The sequence below is a fragment of the Macrobrachium nipponense genome, chromosome 35 (assembly GCF_015104395.2).
Source record: "Macrobrachium nipponense isolate FS-2020 chromosome 35, ASM1510439v2, whole genome shotgun sequence".
Classification (NCBI taxonomy): Eukaryota; Metazoa; Arthropoda; class Malacostraca; order Decapoda; family Palaemonidae; genus Macrobrachium; species Macrobrachium nipponense.
The window spans coordinates 59,997,375-60,016,276 of NC_061096.1; the positions used below are offsets into that span (position 1 = coordinate 59,997,375).

Below are 18,902 nucleotides of genomic sequence, written 5' to 3' on the forward strand. Positions count from 1 at the left end.
GTAAGAACAGAGTTTTTGTTGGCGTAAGAGAAGCAAAGTTAGAAACAAGAACTTTTTTTGGAGTAAAAGAAGCAAAGTTAGAAACAAGAACAGAGTTTTTGTTGGAGTAGAAGAAACAAGCAAACACACACACACACACACACTCACACACACAGTGGAACATCAAAACTACATAGAAGGACAGGCACGTCTCACAGATCTAGAGGGACTTTGTTGGAGTGAAACGCCTGCGGTATCCATAGAGGAGGCTTATCTGGTCGTAGGCTGTATGTGATGTGAGACATTTGAGTGTTTATATGTTTTCCCGGTTTCTTCTTCTTCTTATTATTATTATGCAAATTATTTGGACAGCCATAAAAGGCTGTAAATTCTGATGATAACAGATCAGTATCGACGTTTGAAAATGTATAAAAAAAAAGTAAAAAAATGCGCCAAAATTTCTTCGGCGCAATCGAGATTTCTGTATAGCTCATAATACTATATGAAACTCTCGATGTGCTTCAGTATGAAACTCTCAGCCACGACCGGGTACGCCCGGTTGCTCCCCAGATGCTGTCACGTGAAGAAGCGGTGCCAGACAAACGATCCATGGCTAACCTTAACCTTAAATAAAATAAGAACTACTGAGGCTAGAGGGCTGCAGTATGGTACGTTTGATGATTGGTGAGTGGATGATCAACATGCCAATTTGCAGCCCTCTAGCCTCAGTAGTTTTTAAGATTTGAGGGCGGACAGAAAATGTGCGCACGGACAGACAAAACAGCCATCTCAACTGTTTTCTTTTACAGAAATTGGAGAACAAATATATATATATAGATATATATATATATATATATATATATATATATATATATATATGTGTGTGTGCTGGTGTGTGTGTATAGATATCTATATAGTATATATATATATATGTGTGGGTAGTGCGGTGTGTGTATATATATATATATATATATGTATGTATAGAATATTTATATATATAAATTGTGTGTCGTGTGTATATATATATACCTATATATATATATATATATATATATATATATATATATATATATATATATACTATATATATATATATGGTGATGTGTGTGTGTGTGTGTGTGGATTTCGTAAATAATCAGGTTGATATCCATTTATGTATTTTAAGGCTGTGAATTCCCTTAGCTGTCTGTCATGTGATAGGATGCAGATATGAAAATTCTAGAGAATCTCAAAGAAACTGATGTTTACATGCTTTCCATTGTCAATTTTTCACCCTTAATCCTTCAACGTTATTTTGTTGTTTTCGGTTATGCGTTATCATCCATTTTTCTAATCTGTTCTCCGTGGTTTTTGTTTTCAGTCGAACTTGACCATATCGTTATCACTCTTTGCGATATGATAACAAGATTCATTAACACTGTTTCTAACTACTACTATGTAGTGAGGTGAATGGGAAGATGTCAAGAATACTTCAGCGTGAAGTGTGGAACAAACCTACATCTCATTTTTAGTGTATGTGCGTTTTACAGAAGCGCTCTTTCTTCCACACTTTACACACATACACACACACATACACACACACACACACACACACACACACACACACATATATATATATATATATATAATATATATATATATATATTATATAGATATATATTTCTCAGGTATAAATGGCCCCCTAAAACACTGGTTTAAAGCCAAGGAATATATTTTGGTGGACTGACTCTCACCCATATCATGTCCTTACCTTCAAACCAGGGTGGTTTTAATGGCCTTTTCTACACAGTATCACCCTGTTTTAACAGAAGTATATATATCTATATATATATATATATATATATATATATATATATATATATATATATATATATATATATATATATATATATACATATATATATATATATATATATATATAATACATACATACATACATACGCACACACACTACACACACACACATACACACACACAAACACACACACACACACACACACACTTATATCAAACGCCACAGGGAAGAAGTTAAACAGTATTCTCTGTGGTGTTCGGCATATGAATCACGATTAAGATTTATTATAAGCGGGTGTGTGTGTGTGGGTATATATATATATATATATGTGTGTGTGTGTTTATATATATAAATATATAATGTGTGTTTGTGTGGTGTTGTGTGTGATATATTATATATATATATAATATATATAGCCTGCATATTTGTAATGTTAGTTTTGGAAGCGACCAACATTCATTTACGTGCTTGTTTACCTACGCATTTTTTTTTTTTGGGGGGGGGTGTTAGAAATGTAGCGACCCCACCCCCCACGTTCATGTACTGCAATTAGCCATCGTAGGGGTAGGGATCTGGACATCTCACCGCCCACTTCTTCTAAGATGCAATCAAGCGTTATGGGCGGACGGACATGGGCGGTCCCACCGCCCGCAAGTGAATATGCTGCAATCAGGCAAACCTACCCAACTGTAAATGGGGGTACCAGTGTCCGCTTTTGTACGTTCGGTATGTTGTAATAGTATATAATATATATAATATATTATATTATATTATTATATTCTAAATAATAACATATATACATACATATATTATATAGTATAGTATATATTAATCATTAATAATTATATATATAACACGCACACACACGTATATATGTGTGTGTATGTTATATATGCATGTAATAACTATATATATATATATATATATATATATATATATATATCTATATATATCTATATATATATATATATCCTATATAATATATATGAATGGGTACGGTCGTCAGCTGAGGGTCAAAGAGAGAGAGAGATAGAGAGAGAGAGAGAGAGAGAGAGAGAGAGAGAATTTCTCTAACTTACGTAAGTGCCATATCTCGTCGGACATAAGGTGTAACAGCTTGGGTGAGGACTCCTTTATCCTTGAGATCTTTTTTTTTTTTTTGTTCAACTTGGAAAGTCGAGTGTTGTTGCGTTGTTTTTCCTTTCCCTTATCTCTGTCTTCGTGAGTTTTTTTTCCTCCCATGTCCTTAAGTATATTTTGGAACGACTGTGAAATCTTACTGTCTTTTGTTTTGTATGTCGTTATTATTACGCAACTGAATGGGGCAGTCAGATGCAATATATATATATATATATATATATATATATATATATATATATATATATATATATATATATATATATATATATATATATATATATGTAGAGAGAGAGAGAGAGAGAGAGAGAGAGAGAGAGAGAGAGAGAGAGAGAGAGAGAGAGAGAGAGAGAGAGAAAGCTTCTAGTATATCAGTCTATTTACTACTGCGCCTCTGAATTAAACCTCCGAAGAATTAAATGATAAATTTTGTACAGAACTGCTGAATGTTTTTTTGAGAAATCCTGAATAGAGATGGGAAGGTTGTTGCTGGTGACAGGAATGCCATTTACGAATGACCTCGTCGTAGTAAGGCATCCATCAATCTTCGTGGTCATTTCAGAAGAGATCACATAGTCTCTGACTGAGCGACAAAAAGAAGGACGAGGAATGTTATGTGCAATAGAAAAACAGATGTTAGCAGCGGCCAGCATCTCGTCACTACCAGCGCTACTGGTTATGAAACGTATGGCTAAAATAATAGTCTACGGGAAATAAACCCGAGACTGGACTTGATCCTCGGGCTAATTTCAGTCTCGTTTGGCCTTCGTAAAGCTAAAAAGTGCAGAAAGGAAGTACCTAAGGGAAGTATTTAAGTCCGAGCTCCTAGATGGATGGCACACACCGACTTTATTGAAGGCCAAGACTTCCTTTCTCAAGCCTTCTCTTACTAATATTACCTGGCTGAATTCTTTCTCATAGAAGTCAACACCCCTTGTGAGAGTATTAAGGCATTTTTCGAGAGTGAACGCTTTCTACGCCATATAGGGATGTAGCCAATGGAAGGTCAGCTGTAGAAGCCGCGAGCTTTCTTCATTTAATTTTTGTAGGATCTTCTGAAAGCATTTGTGTTAGTCTCGTCATCATCACAGTAAAAATAATTTGAATGATATTTACTAAGAATCTACACAAAATCGTACATCTCTCGTTATGGATAGGAAAGATTAAGGAAAGGTAGTCGTGGTAGCTTTGTAGACATTGCTTTAGGTAGTGTTTGTTAGTGCAGAGGCCGTTAAGGAAAGTTAGTCTTGGTAGTGTTTGTTAGTGCAGGGGCCGTGTGAATGCCAGCCTATTGTCATTTTCTCTCCTGGCTTTAAGAAAACAAGAAAAAAAAATTCACAAAAATCTTGGCTTTAATCAAAAGAAACAATAAACCTGCAGCTATAAACACGTAAGAGAAATCAGAAACGGCGAGAAAGATATAAAGTAATCCTGCCGGGACCTGCACTCAAATCCAAAGGAGTTACAAGTTTAGAGTATTAGTGTTGTATGATCTAGTACGAGCTTCCCTAGAGCCTGTAAAACATAGAGCTGGCTTAATTTAATTAAAACTATACGTTAACGCGATCAGTCAAGTTAGTTGACTGCGATCGACGAATATCCGTAGAGTTGCGCTCATAGAGCTGACATCACACGTTTAGAGATGGTTTAAATAAATACCTTCTTCATGCAATTTTAGGTTTCTGTAAAAGAAACCTATTGTGACGGCTCTGTCAGTCCGCCCTCAGATCATCAAAACTAGCGAGGCTAGAGGGCTGCAAATTGGCATGTTGAATATCCACCCTCCAACCATCACATATTCCAAATTGCAGCTCTGTAGCCTCAGTAGTTTTTTTTTTTTTTAATTTTATTTAAAGTTAAAGTTAGCCATTATCGTGCGTATGACAGGCCACCACCGAACTGTGGCTGAAAGCTTCACGGGCCACGGCTCATGCAGCATTATATACTGTACAGAAAACTCGATTGCGTAGAGGAAACTTCGGCACATTTTTTTTCGTGTTTATCTTTCAATCTCATCTCGTTACTCACATCAGTCAAGTTCCGGTTTAACACGTTTTAACATCACCTGTATCAGTCAATATTGTTTCGGAATTGCCATTATTAACATTTAGCATACATTATCTGCGACATCACGGTTTAAATTTAATGAATAATTTGGAACAATGTCTCGAGTGTGATCACAAGATTGGAAGCAACTCTTCAGCCGTAACATTGCTGAAGGAACACTACATAATTAATCTTTATTTCTGACACGCAGACCGTGCAACAAAAAATCTAATTGAGTCAAAATTCCGTTGATAACCAATCATTAGTTTAAACAAAAGAGTGCTGAACCGGTCCCCGCATTGTCTCTTCCTTTCTTGGGAGTCACTCCTTTTGCCGGAAACAGCATAGGCTATATACTCATACGATGAAAAAGATGTGGATCTCTCATATATATATATATATATATATATATATATATATATATATATAATATATATATTTTAACATATATAATATATATTAACATATATATATATATATATATTATATATTAATAATATATATATATATTTATATATATAATGTCATATATATATATATATATAGTATATATATATATATATATATATATATATATATATATATATATATATTATATATATATGTTGTATGTATATATATATTGTATACATATGTGTGTGCGTATTTAACTGTGTCTGCGTACGCTTGCAATTTCACATGAAAGCATTCGTTTACCATAGCTCATAATGTTGAATTATGTGGATATTATCATGTAGCAACTGAAATAAATGTGCTTTTAAATATAATAATAATTAATAATAATAATAATAGTAATAATAATCAAATGGGTAGATTCTTGACAAATCAAAAGAAATTTCAAGATGAGTTTATTACCGTCACTTTCCTTCCTGATCGTTGATGAGTAATTGAAAAAAAAAGGTAATTAATATGAATTGTAACCGTCAATTAACACGTACAGTTGAGAGCGTCATTTAATCTTCACTTATCACGTGAGAAAATTGCCGTGCAATTTCATCTCCGTCGCGCTAATTACCTAGTTAATTAACTGTGGCAATTAGCGTTCATTTATCACGTGGAAAAACGGATAATTTACATCTCGTCTTTAGCGATGTCAACTTGTGGGTAAAACTGATACTGGTGTTTGCGGGTGTGTTCCAAAAGCTGGATAAGTCTCTCTCTCTCTCTCTCTCTCTCTCTCTCTCTCTCTCCTCTCTCTCTCTCTCTCTCTCTCTCTCTCTCTCTCTATATATATATATATATATATATATATATATATATGTGTGTGTGTGTGTGTGTGTGTGTGTGTGTGTGTGTGTGTATGTTTGTGTGTGTGTATGTGTGAGGGCAAGAATAATGGGAATCGGAAATTCTGAATATTAAGTGTTAATGTGGACGGCTGTGAACTGGAAGTTGATTCGTATGAGTAATAAATGAGAATAAATATACTTGAGAAGACAGGATAGGATGAGAGACGAGGTAATTCACGGAGGAAGTGAAGCTAGAAGGGCTCTATAGAGGGTATGTGCCAAAGCCAAAGTGAAGCGATGTTGGAATGTCGAGTACACAAAAAAACCCCGACTTTGGCCCCCTTTATTCTTTCTGGAAATATATATATATACATATATATATATATATATAAATATATATATATAATATACAAGTTTATATATATATATATTATATTATATATATATTATAATATTATTAGATAATATATATATATCATCACAGATGATGTCTTCTTCAGTGTTTCATTAAGAAATATTCTATCTGACAACAGAATACGATCAACAGTTAAACTAAAAGATGAATCATAAAAGAATCCATTATTTAGCTCTGCTAAAAGATGTAACGTAAAAGAATCCTTTAATCAGCTCTGTTAAAAGGTGTATCTCAAAAGAATCCTTTTAACTCTTCTACTAAAAGCTGTAACGTAAAAAGAATTTTTATTTTGGTTCTGTTGAAAGATGTGTCACAAAAGAGTCCTATATTTAGCTCTGCTAAAAGATGTAACGTAAAAGAATCCTTCTGTCAGTTCTACTAAAAGTGGTACAGACAAAGGACCTAGCAGATGCAAATTCGTTTCTTAAAAGATTTCTGTAATGTGTCTTATTAATAGATCTTTCGCAAACGATTTCTGTATTGCGTTTTATTAAAAGATGTATATAAGAATATAAAAGATCTATAAATAAAAATAAGAATCCTTTATTATGTCCTGTTAAAAGATTAACCGCAGCGAATCCTGACATTGCCCTTTGTGGCTTTGTTGTTTGTCGGGCGATGAAGTACGTGTAATTGGCAGAGTGAAATGGAGCGTTCAATCACCCGTAATAGACTTTGTCCCAGCAAACAACTGTTGTGGTGAAGGGTGTTGATTTGGATCAGTAAATCATCCTGCTCTCTGTGATAATTTATTGTCGTTGGATGTAAATTTTTTATGAGCTTTGTGTAGGTGGTCATTTTCAGTTATCTTTTTTTAGGTTATTTGATCTTTTTTGACAGCGCACACACACACACACACACACACACACACATATATATATAGATATATATATATATATATATATATATATATATATATATATATATATATATATGTATATATACCGTTAAAATGTGAAAATGTTCTTCAGTGACTTCGTCTAATTCGTTCCACTTTTGTGAAGTATAACACAAGCAAACAGGTGTTGGATTAATATATCCATTCATTTATTTTAAAAATTTACAAATAAAAAGAAACATATAATATTTTCTCAAAATCCATGATATCGACCCTAATAATATCGACTAAATAAATATATCCGATGCTGGTTAACTCTTTTAATCCAACACCCGTTTGCTTGTGTTATACCTCACAAAAGTGGAACGAATTAGACGAAATTATTGAAGAACATTTTCACATTTTAACGGTATAGTGTATATATATATATATATATAATATATATATATATATATATATATATATTATAGAATAATAGGTAGCTTTATGATACTGATCAAAAGAGCATTGCATAAACGTGACCCTGACAAATTGGCAAGGGCAAGGGCATATACCTGAAGTGCCTCGCTGCAATTAGATGTTATGCGTGCTCGGAGTGAGTATATATATATATAGATATATATATATATATATATATATATATATATATATATATATATATATATATATATATATTGGACACCCTGAAGTCGACGCAACTTCATGGCATCTGAAGTCCGACGTAAATGATGATGTCACTTTTGAAGGTCAGGGATGTTTTAGCAACTGGGGAATGGGCGTTATTCGAAAGTCATCCGTTGTGTTTATTAGTATCATCCCCCGTGGGGTTGGGGTGGGGTGGGCTGGTGGGAGGTTAGTTCCTTACGTGTAGGCATTAACTTAAAGAGTTCTTTGCAGCGTGCCTTCGGCCCCTTGCGGCAACCCCTTTCGTTCCTTTTACTGTACCTCCTTTCATATTCTCTTCCTTCCACCTTACTTTCCACCCTCTTTTAACAATTGATTCATCGTGCAACTGCTTCCAGGTTTCACGCCTGTTACGCCTTTCAAACTTTTTACTGTCAATTTGCGTGTAAGCGCTGAACGACCTCATAGTTCCCAGTGCCTTGTCTTTGCCCTAAATTCTATATTCGGTCAATCAGTATTGTCCTTCTTTGTTTAATGATAATTATGCCTTTATTCAAATACTGCATTGTCAGTTCGAATTCTTTGCATTTAAAACGTAATTCATAATTATGACAATTTATATAGTTACTCATTTGACCATTTCAAAGATTCAAAAACTTGGTTTATAATTGTGACTTCATTCATATACTCATTTGACTATCCGGTTTCATAGCAGCCTATTGCCGCTACGACCATCCTCCTAAGGTCTGTTGCCATTCGAGTATAGATCTCGGTATTAAGATCTTGCGGGATTAGGTTTTAATGCTTTCTATTTTCTCCTTGCAGGTCTTTCAGAGCTGTAATGGACGATGATGCCGACGAAAAAGATGACGTTAAGAGGTAAGTGGATGTGAAGGAAGACTTCCATTTTTTCCGAGTTACGGTTGAAAGTATTACGAAGTTTCTCAGTAGACGTTTCATGTTTCACGATGGGCTTTCATTTCTTTAAGTGTTGGTGTAATGAAACGCCAAAGTATTCTGCTTGATAGCATGTCTAATCCTTCGGGCTAGCCCTAGAAGGGTTAATTTTAACTCAGTGGTCTGGTTAAAAAAAACAAAAACAAAAAAAACATGCATGTACCAGTGTAAATGGTAGGAGGTTATAGTATCTCCTGTGTGTGATTGTTGACGAGTATGCCGCGTACTTGCGCATACGCATAGGGATGTTTCAGGAAGTGGAGAGTTGAGGTTGATGAGATTTGTCCGATATATATATATATTATATATATATATATATATATATATATATATATATATATATATATATTTTTTTTTTTTTTTTTTCCTTTTCTCGAGGACCTTGGCGAACTTCAGGGACAAATTAGCATTTCGGCCATTAAATATACTATTTATATACCAACGACATATTCGTTAAGGGCGTATCTCTTTATTACACTTGAGACGTAACCTGTTGTAACAGAAGAATACATTTACATATACGTATATTTATCTATGTAATATAATATGTATAATAATTATTATATATTGTATACTATGTATGTATGTCTATATGTCTCTCTCTCTCTCTCTCTCGTCTCTCTCTCTCTCTCTCTCTCTCTCTCTCTCTCTCTCTCTATATATATATATATATATATATATATATATATATATACTATATATATATATATATATATATATATATAGAAAGAGAGAGATAGAAAGAGAGAGAGAGAGAATCTGTATTGTCATTTGTACTAAAGTTAAATAGAGAAAACTAAATTGACACTGTAGCACGTAGGGCACTATGATTCATAGGATCGTCCATAAATGCATAAATACTGTATGTTTATTGCCGAAGTATAAGACTCATCCATTCTTTATTTTGAGTCCACTTTTCCCCTGCTGAGGGAACTTACCTGAGGGACTCACGTGGTCGAGTGTTCTCGTCTCATAATGAAGATTCATTATGAAGATGTCATAACGAGAGAGTTGGAGTTGCTTCTCATGCAACGTGAAGTCACTACGAAGAGCTATTTCAGGGTAACTTACGATGGAACGTGAGTTTCGTGGTCGGTATGGTGTTGGCGTTCCACCTCGGTGGCCGCAAGTTTGATTATCGGGCACTACATAGAGGGGTGAGAGATGTGTATTTCTGGTGATGGAAGTTCACTCTCGACGTGGTTCGGAAGTCACGTAAAGCCGTTGGTCCCGTTGGTGAATAATCACTGGTTCCATGCAACGTAACAACACCATACAAACAAACAAACAAACACCGAAAGGTCTATTTTCAGTTTTCCGTAAAAGGAAGCTGTTGGGAATGGCTTCGTCTGTTCGTCTGCACTTTTTCTGTCCGCCCTCAGATCTTAGAAACTACTGAGGCTAGAGGGCTGCAAATTGGTGTGTTGATCATCATCCTCCAATCTTCAAACAGACCAAATTGCAGCCCTCTAGCCTCAGCAGCTTTTATTTTATTTAAAGTTAGAGTTTTCCACGATCGTGGTTCTGGCAACGCAACAACCCAGGCCACCTCGGCCGGCTGTGAGTTTTATGGGTCGCGGCTCATTCAGCTTTACACCGAGACCACTCATTTCATAAGGAAAAGTCAGTTATGATTACTTATATTATAGTGAGATGTAACTTTTGAGTACTTATTTCTCAACGAATTTCATTTATTCGTGCTTATTCCCCGATGAAATTCAATTGACAGGTACTTATTGCCGAATAGAATGTCACTTATGCATAGTTATTGCGTAGGGGATGTCACTTAAGGGGAAAATCACTTCATGATGACATGTCAATTATAAACGTTTCGATTTGTAAAATAAATAAATAAAAAATAAATAAATAAATAAATATTTAAATAAATAAATAATAATAAATAATAAATAAATAAATAAATAAATAAATAAATAAATAAATAAAATAGTGACCATCAGGACATACTATATAAAAATTTCTTGAGAGCGTCACTTTCTTTTCGCCATCAACACCACTCATTATTTTGAAGAACCTCGTGTAATTACCTTCGCCAGCGAAGTTGGAAGGAAGTTACGTCTGCACATTTTCCTGTCCGTGTTTTAGAAGGATTTCTCAAGACCTTCCTTAGGCCCCTAGCTGTGATTCATCTTATTTCTTTTACTGTACCTCCGTTCGTTTTCTTATTCTTCCATCTGGCTTTCCACCCTCTCTAACAATTGCTCCATCATGCAACTGCGAGGTTTCCCTCCTGTTGCGCCTTGCAAACTTTCCTATCTGTCAATTTCCCTTTCAGCGCAGAATGACATCTCAGGTCCCAGCGCTTGGCCTTTGACCTAAGTTCTATATTCAATTCTAAGACCGGGTCAATGATCTCGTTGAACGTGGATGGGAAACGTCAGCGCCCTGACCTCGCCTCTCATAAATCGCTTGTCGATGACGTGGAGAATTTCTGTCATTATCAGCTGTTGTTCTTACGGGAGATTGCAAACATCGGTTTTTATAAATGGAGCATCCAGGGCAAAGATACCGTTTGTTTATTTAAGGAAAAATCCAAATCGCTTTCAGATTTTGGAATGTATTAGCAGTATGTTAAAGTTCTTTATTTATATCTTTTATAGTTATATTTTTAATGGAATAAAGAATTTTGGCTTCGACTTTGAAATACGAGTATGTATACCTTATCTGTCTTATCATTGTTTTAGTTTTCTGAAAAAGGAAACTACTTAGATAGCTATATGTCCGTCCGTCCGTCCGTCCGCACTTTTGCTGTCCGCCCTCAGGTCTTAAAAACTACTGAGGCTAGAGGGCTGCAAATTGGTATGTTGATCCTCCACCCTTCAAGCATCAAACCTACCAAATTGCAGCCCTGAAGCCTCTGTCGTTTTATTTTATTTAAAGGTTAAAGCTAGCCATGATCTTGCGTTTGGCAACGCTGTAGGACAAGCCACCACCGGGCTGTGGCTGAGTTTGATAAAGCATTACACGCTGTGCAGAAAAATCGACTGCTCCGTTTCTTTGGCGCATTTTTTACTAGTTTCTTCTGAAGAGGTATTTTATACTGCATATAATCACTCCCGCGCCGTTTCCTTCGATGATCTCAAATGGTTTGATTACAAGAGGTGATTTCGTCATCACTTGAAGGTCCGTTAATACGAATTCCTGACCTATCTCTGCTTCTTCATGGAAAATTGATGTCGAAGAGCGAATTGCTGTAGAGTCAAGTCCTACGTAAACCGCATGTTATATTTTAACTGATATACTTCTTTCAAACGCTTTATTTGTTTGTCTCTTACAAATAAATCAGTTTTGTAGATAAGATGGTAATAGGATTGCTTAGAAGAATCAATAAAGCATCATCATTTCTTGATCAGTAATTGAATAAAAGCACGACTCTCTCTCTCTCTCTCTCTCTCTCTCTCTCTCTCAGGAATTGCCCGCATTCGGAGAAGTGGGCGAACTGAATGAATGACTGGGGTGCCAATGAAGAAATACCCGAGAATACCCCAGAATTATCGTGTCAGTGACCCTGTACCGAAGTTGACAGAGTTCGTTCACGGGTGTTCTCCGTTCTATGCAGTCGTAATGCAGCGCTTGAAAGTGCATTGCAAACCTTTGTGCCGTGATTGCATGTTTCGCCGGATAACTTAGAAATTTTTCATAACTTAGTTATGAGAAAATTATATATTTTTTTCAACTCTGGCGTCGTAACATAGGGTTTGAAGTATTTAGCAACCTTGTGCGGATTGAGTGACTGTTTCGTTGGATGATTGTATGGGATTGCGGTCGACGACCACCTCTTTTGTGACGTCAGTTCACAGAAATCAGTCGGGCAGTTGGATGCATGAGAATGCGGCAAGATTCTGGGTTATCATGTGTGTATTTTTGTTTTACTGGATGTATTATAATGACCTTTAATTTTTCTTTATCTTATCGTAACTGGTTTATGCCAGTCATTCATATATACTTATCTCATTTGCTTGTTGGTTTTTGTTGATACAGCGAAGCATTGGTAAAACTCGGTCTGGGAATATTAAAATATCATGGCGATGGCCCCTCTCTCTCTCTCTCTCTCTCTCTCTCTCTCTCTCTCCTCTCTCTCTCTCTCTCACTCATTAGAGGTGCCTCACACTGAGGGACGTGGGGCAACCCGAACAAGATGTAAGGTCTGTAAGGTAAGCTCTCTCTCTCCCCCGCTATGTTTTGGTAGTTTCTTTCTTTTAAGTGTTTTTCGAGGTCACCATAAAATTGACCATACTCATTTCAAGGCCGAATATTTAGAGAGGATTAGATGTGAAAGGGTCCGCCTCTCTTTAACTTGGTTTAAACTTTCATTGGCGTTGGCGTCGTAACCTCTTAATTTGCAGAAATCTCTTTCTCTCTCTCTCTCTCTCTCTCTCCTCTCTCTCTCGCCGGTGTTTCGTTTGAGTTTTGTTGATTCTTTGTGGGTGGAAGGAGGGGTTGGGGGTGGTGGGTGGCGGTGGAGTGGAGTTGTTTTAGATGAACAGTTTGCGAAGATGCCAAGACGCGCCAAGAATGTCAAAGAGCGCGCGAATCATCCGGATTTTCTTGGCGGCGCTTCTCTCTCTCTCTCTCTCTCTCTCTCTCTCTTTTTCTCTCTCTCTCTCTGCTCTTTGCATTCCGTCGCTTGAGTCGGTTTGAGCCTGTTTGAGCGAGTGTGTGGAGAAATGCGTAGAGAGAAGAGTCTTTATCGTCTATTCTCTCCGCTTCTCTTCCGTGTCTTTTAAGCCTCCCCCCCCTCTCTCTCTCTCCTGCGGGTGGCCCTTTTGTTTTGCGTATCCCTAAACCCCCCCACCCCCTTCTCTCCCTCTCTCCCTTTCTGTCCTTCGCGAGTGGTGGCAACATGGCTCTGTTTAGGTAACGCTTATGCAATGTTTTGAGTGCCGCTGCTCTCTCTCTCTCTCTCTCTCTCTCTCTCTCTCTCTCTGTACATCAATTAGAAAAACTTCTATCTAATTGGATCCTGAACGCCATTCTTATTCTTTTAATATTTTTTTTTTGGTGATGTCTTAAGATTGGTCTCATTCGTCTGAAGTAGCTACAAGGCCAAGGTTATCTACTACATCACCGCTCTAGCGTTTGTTTCCACATTCCGACTCCTGCTCAAGGGCTCTCTCGTCTTTTCCTTCTGCGACTTTTTCTTGCTTACCTGGTAATAGTCCACTCGGGTTTCACCTCGATTCGAATTAGAAATAAATAATGCAGTGATTTAGACTTTGCCTTTTTGGCCTTTTTGTTTCAAGGTGGAAACATTTTTTTAGAGTAGTATTTCTCATTTATTTGGGCTAAATTGTCGTGAGGAGCAAGAGCTTCTTAGTTTATTTCTCACGTCGTATTCGACGCTTTTATTGAGAGGCCTTGTCGAGAGAGCATAAGGAGATCGAGAACATAAGTGTACGTTGTAACTATGAACAATCAATTTAGCTTTTACGTCATGTCTGACGGCATGATCATCCTTGTTACGATGAATATCCTCGTTTTCGCAAATTCTCGCGAGCATTGTTAAAAGTTATGCCTTTGCTGGCAAAGGAATTGTAAATATATTCTGGAGGTCAGCGAGAACGAAGTCATTTTATGTGCTTCCAAGCAACGTTGGTATCCGTGCAAGTTCAAACTTGACGGAAGTTATTTCGATGAGAGATCCCCTTCCCACGCTTTGCTTACATGCTGCATTTTCCTTTGCGTAAAGTAATATGTGAGATAAAAGGAAAACATTGTGGGTTATACGAGGGAGACAGTAAGTCAAAATCGACGGGTCAGCTCTCTTGGTTGATAACGCCCTGTCCTACTAACACTTCTGCCAAATGGTCGTCATAACACTTCCTTTTTTTAGGGCTTGTGATGCTCCGATGCGTGTGAAAACGTAGTTTGACATTTTCTTAAGGCTTGTGATGCTCCGATGCCTTAGAAAACATAATTTGACGTTTTCTTAGGGCTTGTGATGTTCTGATGCGTGTGAGAACGTAATTTGATGTTTTCGTAGGGCCTTTGATGCCCCGATGCGTGTGGAAACGTACTTTGACGTTTTCCTAGGGCTTGATGCTCCGAAGCGTGTGAAAACGTAGTTTGACGTTTTCCTAAGGCTTGTGATGCTCCGATGGGTGTGAAATCGTGGTTTAACGTTTTCTTTGGGCTTGTGATGCCCCGATGCGTTAGAAAACGTACTTTGTTATTTTCCGAGGGCTTGTGATGCTCCGATGTGCGTGGAAACGTACTTTGGCGTTTTCTTAGGGTTGTGATGTTCTGATGCATGTGAAAACGTGGTTTGACGTTTTCTTAGGATTTGTGAAGTTCCGATGTGATAAAACATAGTTTGACTTTTTTTAGGGCTTTTGATGTTCCGATGCGTGTGAAAACGTTGTTTGACGTTTTCTTAGGTCTTGTGATGCTCTGATGCGTGGGAAAACGTAGTTTGACGTTTTCTTTAATCTTGTTATGCTCCGATGCGTGTGAAATCGTAGTTTGACGTTTTCCTAAGGTTTGTGATGCTCCGATGCGTGTGAAATCGTAGTTTGACGTTTTCTTAGGCTCTTGTGATGCTCTGATGCGTGTGAAAACGTACTTTGACGTTTTCTTAGGTCTTGTGATGCTCCGATGTGTGAGAAAACGTACTTTGACGTTTTCCTAGTGCTTTTGATTTTCCGTTCCGAAGCGTGTGAAAAACGTAGTTTGAATGTTTTTTTAGGGCTTTTATAGATGCTCTGATTCTTCTGTGAAAAATGTTAGTTTGACATTTTCTTAGGTGCCTGTTGATGCCTCCGATGCGTGTGAAAACGTAGTTTGACGTTATCTTATGGCTTTTGATGCTCTGATGCGTGTGAAAACGTGCATTGACGTTTTCCTAGGGCTTGTGATGCTCCGATGCGTGTGAAAACGTAGTTTGACTTTTTCTAATGGCTTTTGATGAATTGCTGTACCTTATTCCCTCATTATAGTAAAGAAGTGGGCCTCTTTCTCCATTTTCCCCAACGCTGATTATAATCTTCCTTTTTTGGAGGCGAGAGATGTATTACTTCCTTATTTGGAGGCATCATGTTGTTCTCCCCAGCATCTTACAAAGTAAGGATATGAAAAATAGAGTGACTACCGGAAAAGAAAATTTACTCAACGTTTATTTCAGTTTTAACAGCCAAGTCAGTTCTGGAATAACTGATGGACTGGTTGCAAATGAGACGAAATAAATCCAAAAAATCAAATAGATAAAAAAATAAAATAAATCACTGATTTTTTTTTTTAATAAAAAAAAATTCACCAACCTCGATAAAAATATATCAAATGGTTTGGTTTCCTTGTCTGCTATTCCACAGCTGTTTCACGTTTCCGAACGTCTTTGCTTGGAGCTGCCTAACCCAGAGTTCATGGTTTTGGGCGAATTTACCAAACAGGAATTAAGAAAAGGTGTTGCTTGCGTGACTAATGCTTGAGAGCGCTAGAACTCGTGTTTATTAACTCAACTATATTAGGGAAAATAGTGAATAATAAGTTACTTTATTCACATGGAAAAATTTTTCATACGGAACTAGACGAAAAGTCATGCAATTTCTCATTTGTGTACGCTGAATAAAAAAAAAAGGAGGTCAATGCTGAATCATGAACTCTGGGTTAGGCAGGCTCCAAGCAAAGACGTTGGGAAACTTGAAACAGCTGTGGAATAGCACACAAGGAAACCAAACTATTTGATATATTTCTACCAGGGTTGGTGAGTTTTTTTTTATTAAAAAAAATCAGTGGTTCATTTATTTTTTTTATTTATTTGACTTTTTTGATTGATTGATTTTTTTCAATTCTTTGGGTGTTTTTTCCATCCTTTTCCCCCTCAAAATGTATTTTATGACAATAGATTTATCTTTTAGGTTTCCAGTTCTGGCCTAAAGTTTTTCTATATCGAAATGAATAGATGCAGCACATTTATGCTTAAGTTTTTATTAACCTCCAAACATATTTTTCAATTTGTTTGCTTTCAAATAAAAAAGCTAAAAAAAAAATCATGATTTTTTGATTGAAAAAGTCATTGATTTAATCATTGCCAACTCTGATTTCTACACATAAAGTAACCTTGCTTGATTCAAATAGAGCCGAGTTAGGCTCAGTGTATTTAGACGTTTATGGGTTTGGATATAGCTCATGTCCTCCTAGCTGGTATAGGTTTTGGGTTGCTAATCTGAAATCTGAAGGGGTGATGTCTGAATGATAAAACGCAAAATGCGGGCATATCCACATATTTATTTTGTGTGTGTATGTGTGTGTGTGTGTGTGTATAAAACAGTCTGTCTTGTTCGACATGCCCCCGGACGAAATACGCATGATCAAAAAGCTACCTTGGTCCGAGCGACTAGACTTGGCGTAACTTTCCTAAGAGTAGGCGCGTACCGCATTGACCCTCTCTTATGATACCGCCATAATTTTACGGTGTGGGTAAACTAGCTGCGATTGTAGCTCCTCCTCCCCCGCAGTAGTAGGTGTCTGACTTCGTAACTCGGCCGGTGCGAATTGCAATTAGGATTAATTCGTTAAGCCGTCATGATGAGGATTTTGCTTCAGTCATTAAATCAGGATATCTCTGGCGCTTAGAGGTCCCCTGCGTTTGTGTAAATCTAAGTCGGAAATTCGCTCCAGAAATAGCCCGCAGCGTTTTGGATTTTATGGACGGGATTAATCCATGTCTGGATCCTTATATATAGAAGCTGCAGTCGAAAGCGTTAGTGGGATTCTGGTTCTTCGGTGGTAGCTTGTGGTCGTTTTCTTTTCCTGTATTTTAATTTAGGCAGTGTCGACATTTAAACTTGCGCGTGTAGCCACGAGGAAAGTGAAACACTAGAGTGAAAACTCTGCTTCAAAGCACTCTCAAGCAAGCTATATAATAATATATATATATATATATATATATATATATATATATATATATAAAAGAGACGAAGAAGCCTGTGTTGTTTTAACATTGAAAATAAATTTGAAGGCATGTAATTACACTTAATGCAAAATATGGTTTTATACTTTTAAATGTTATGTTTTTATTGGTTAACTAGATACTTCGATACTTCTTTGTAAGATATATATATATATATATATATATATATATATATATATATATATAATATATATATAGTATATGTATACATGTGTGTTTCAGTGTGGTTTATATATATATAATATATATATATATTATATATTATATAATATATTATATATAAAGCACAACAACTGGAAGGAGAGAATTACTTCATAGCCGTAATTATAGATACGTATGTATTGAAGTCGTGCCTATTATCTGCTACCATCTGTCAGTGTGACGTGACGCCAGAATGCCATTTTAAAAGGATGAACATGTATTACATTGTCTACCACGAAGGAGTCACAAGCTTATCGGATAACTTAGGTTTTCCGCAAATTAGTACAGCCTAAATTTACTGAACAGGTCTTTTTTAATTCGATTATAACTTTAACTTAAATTTAAATCATTAAAACTTAGGCTAACCCAGCATAGGCGTTTCGGATGTTAATGAATTTGGTTCTCCGTTCAGGTTTTTGTATTCACGAGCATTGCACTGCAGACTTTTGTGTTTTGTTTGTATTCACAGTCCTTTTACTGCAGGCCCCTGTGCAGTGCTTTCTTAATGTCTTACTGTTCGGCTTTAACCGGTAAATAAAGTATGCAGACAGGGATACCAATATACACCACTTAGAACTGGAAGTGAATTCATATAGTACACGGATTTCGATATAGTGTCGTGGCTTCCAAATGTTTTAATGATTTAATGAGATCTTTTCCTTGTTATAATACAAACTTTTTTTGGAGAGAGAGAGAGAGAGAGAGAGAGAGAGAGAGAGAGAGAGAGAGAGAGAGAGAGAGAATCTTTTGGTCGA

General features: G+C 36.5%; 1 protein-coding gene across 1 annotated transcript in view; it reads left to right on the forward strand.

The window, feature by feature from the left end:
* LOC135208834 (circadian locomoter output cycles protein kaput-like) overlaps positions 1 to 18,902 on the forward strand; it is a 341,286-nt gene that overhangs the window by 133,685 nt on the left and 188,699 nt on the right. The window contains 1 exon segment of the mRNA XM_064241398.1: positions 8,889 to 8,942. Coding sequence (XP_064097468.1) covers positions 8,912 to 8,942 — 31 coding nt within the window. The 5' untranslated portion in view covers positions 8,889 to 8,911.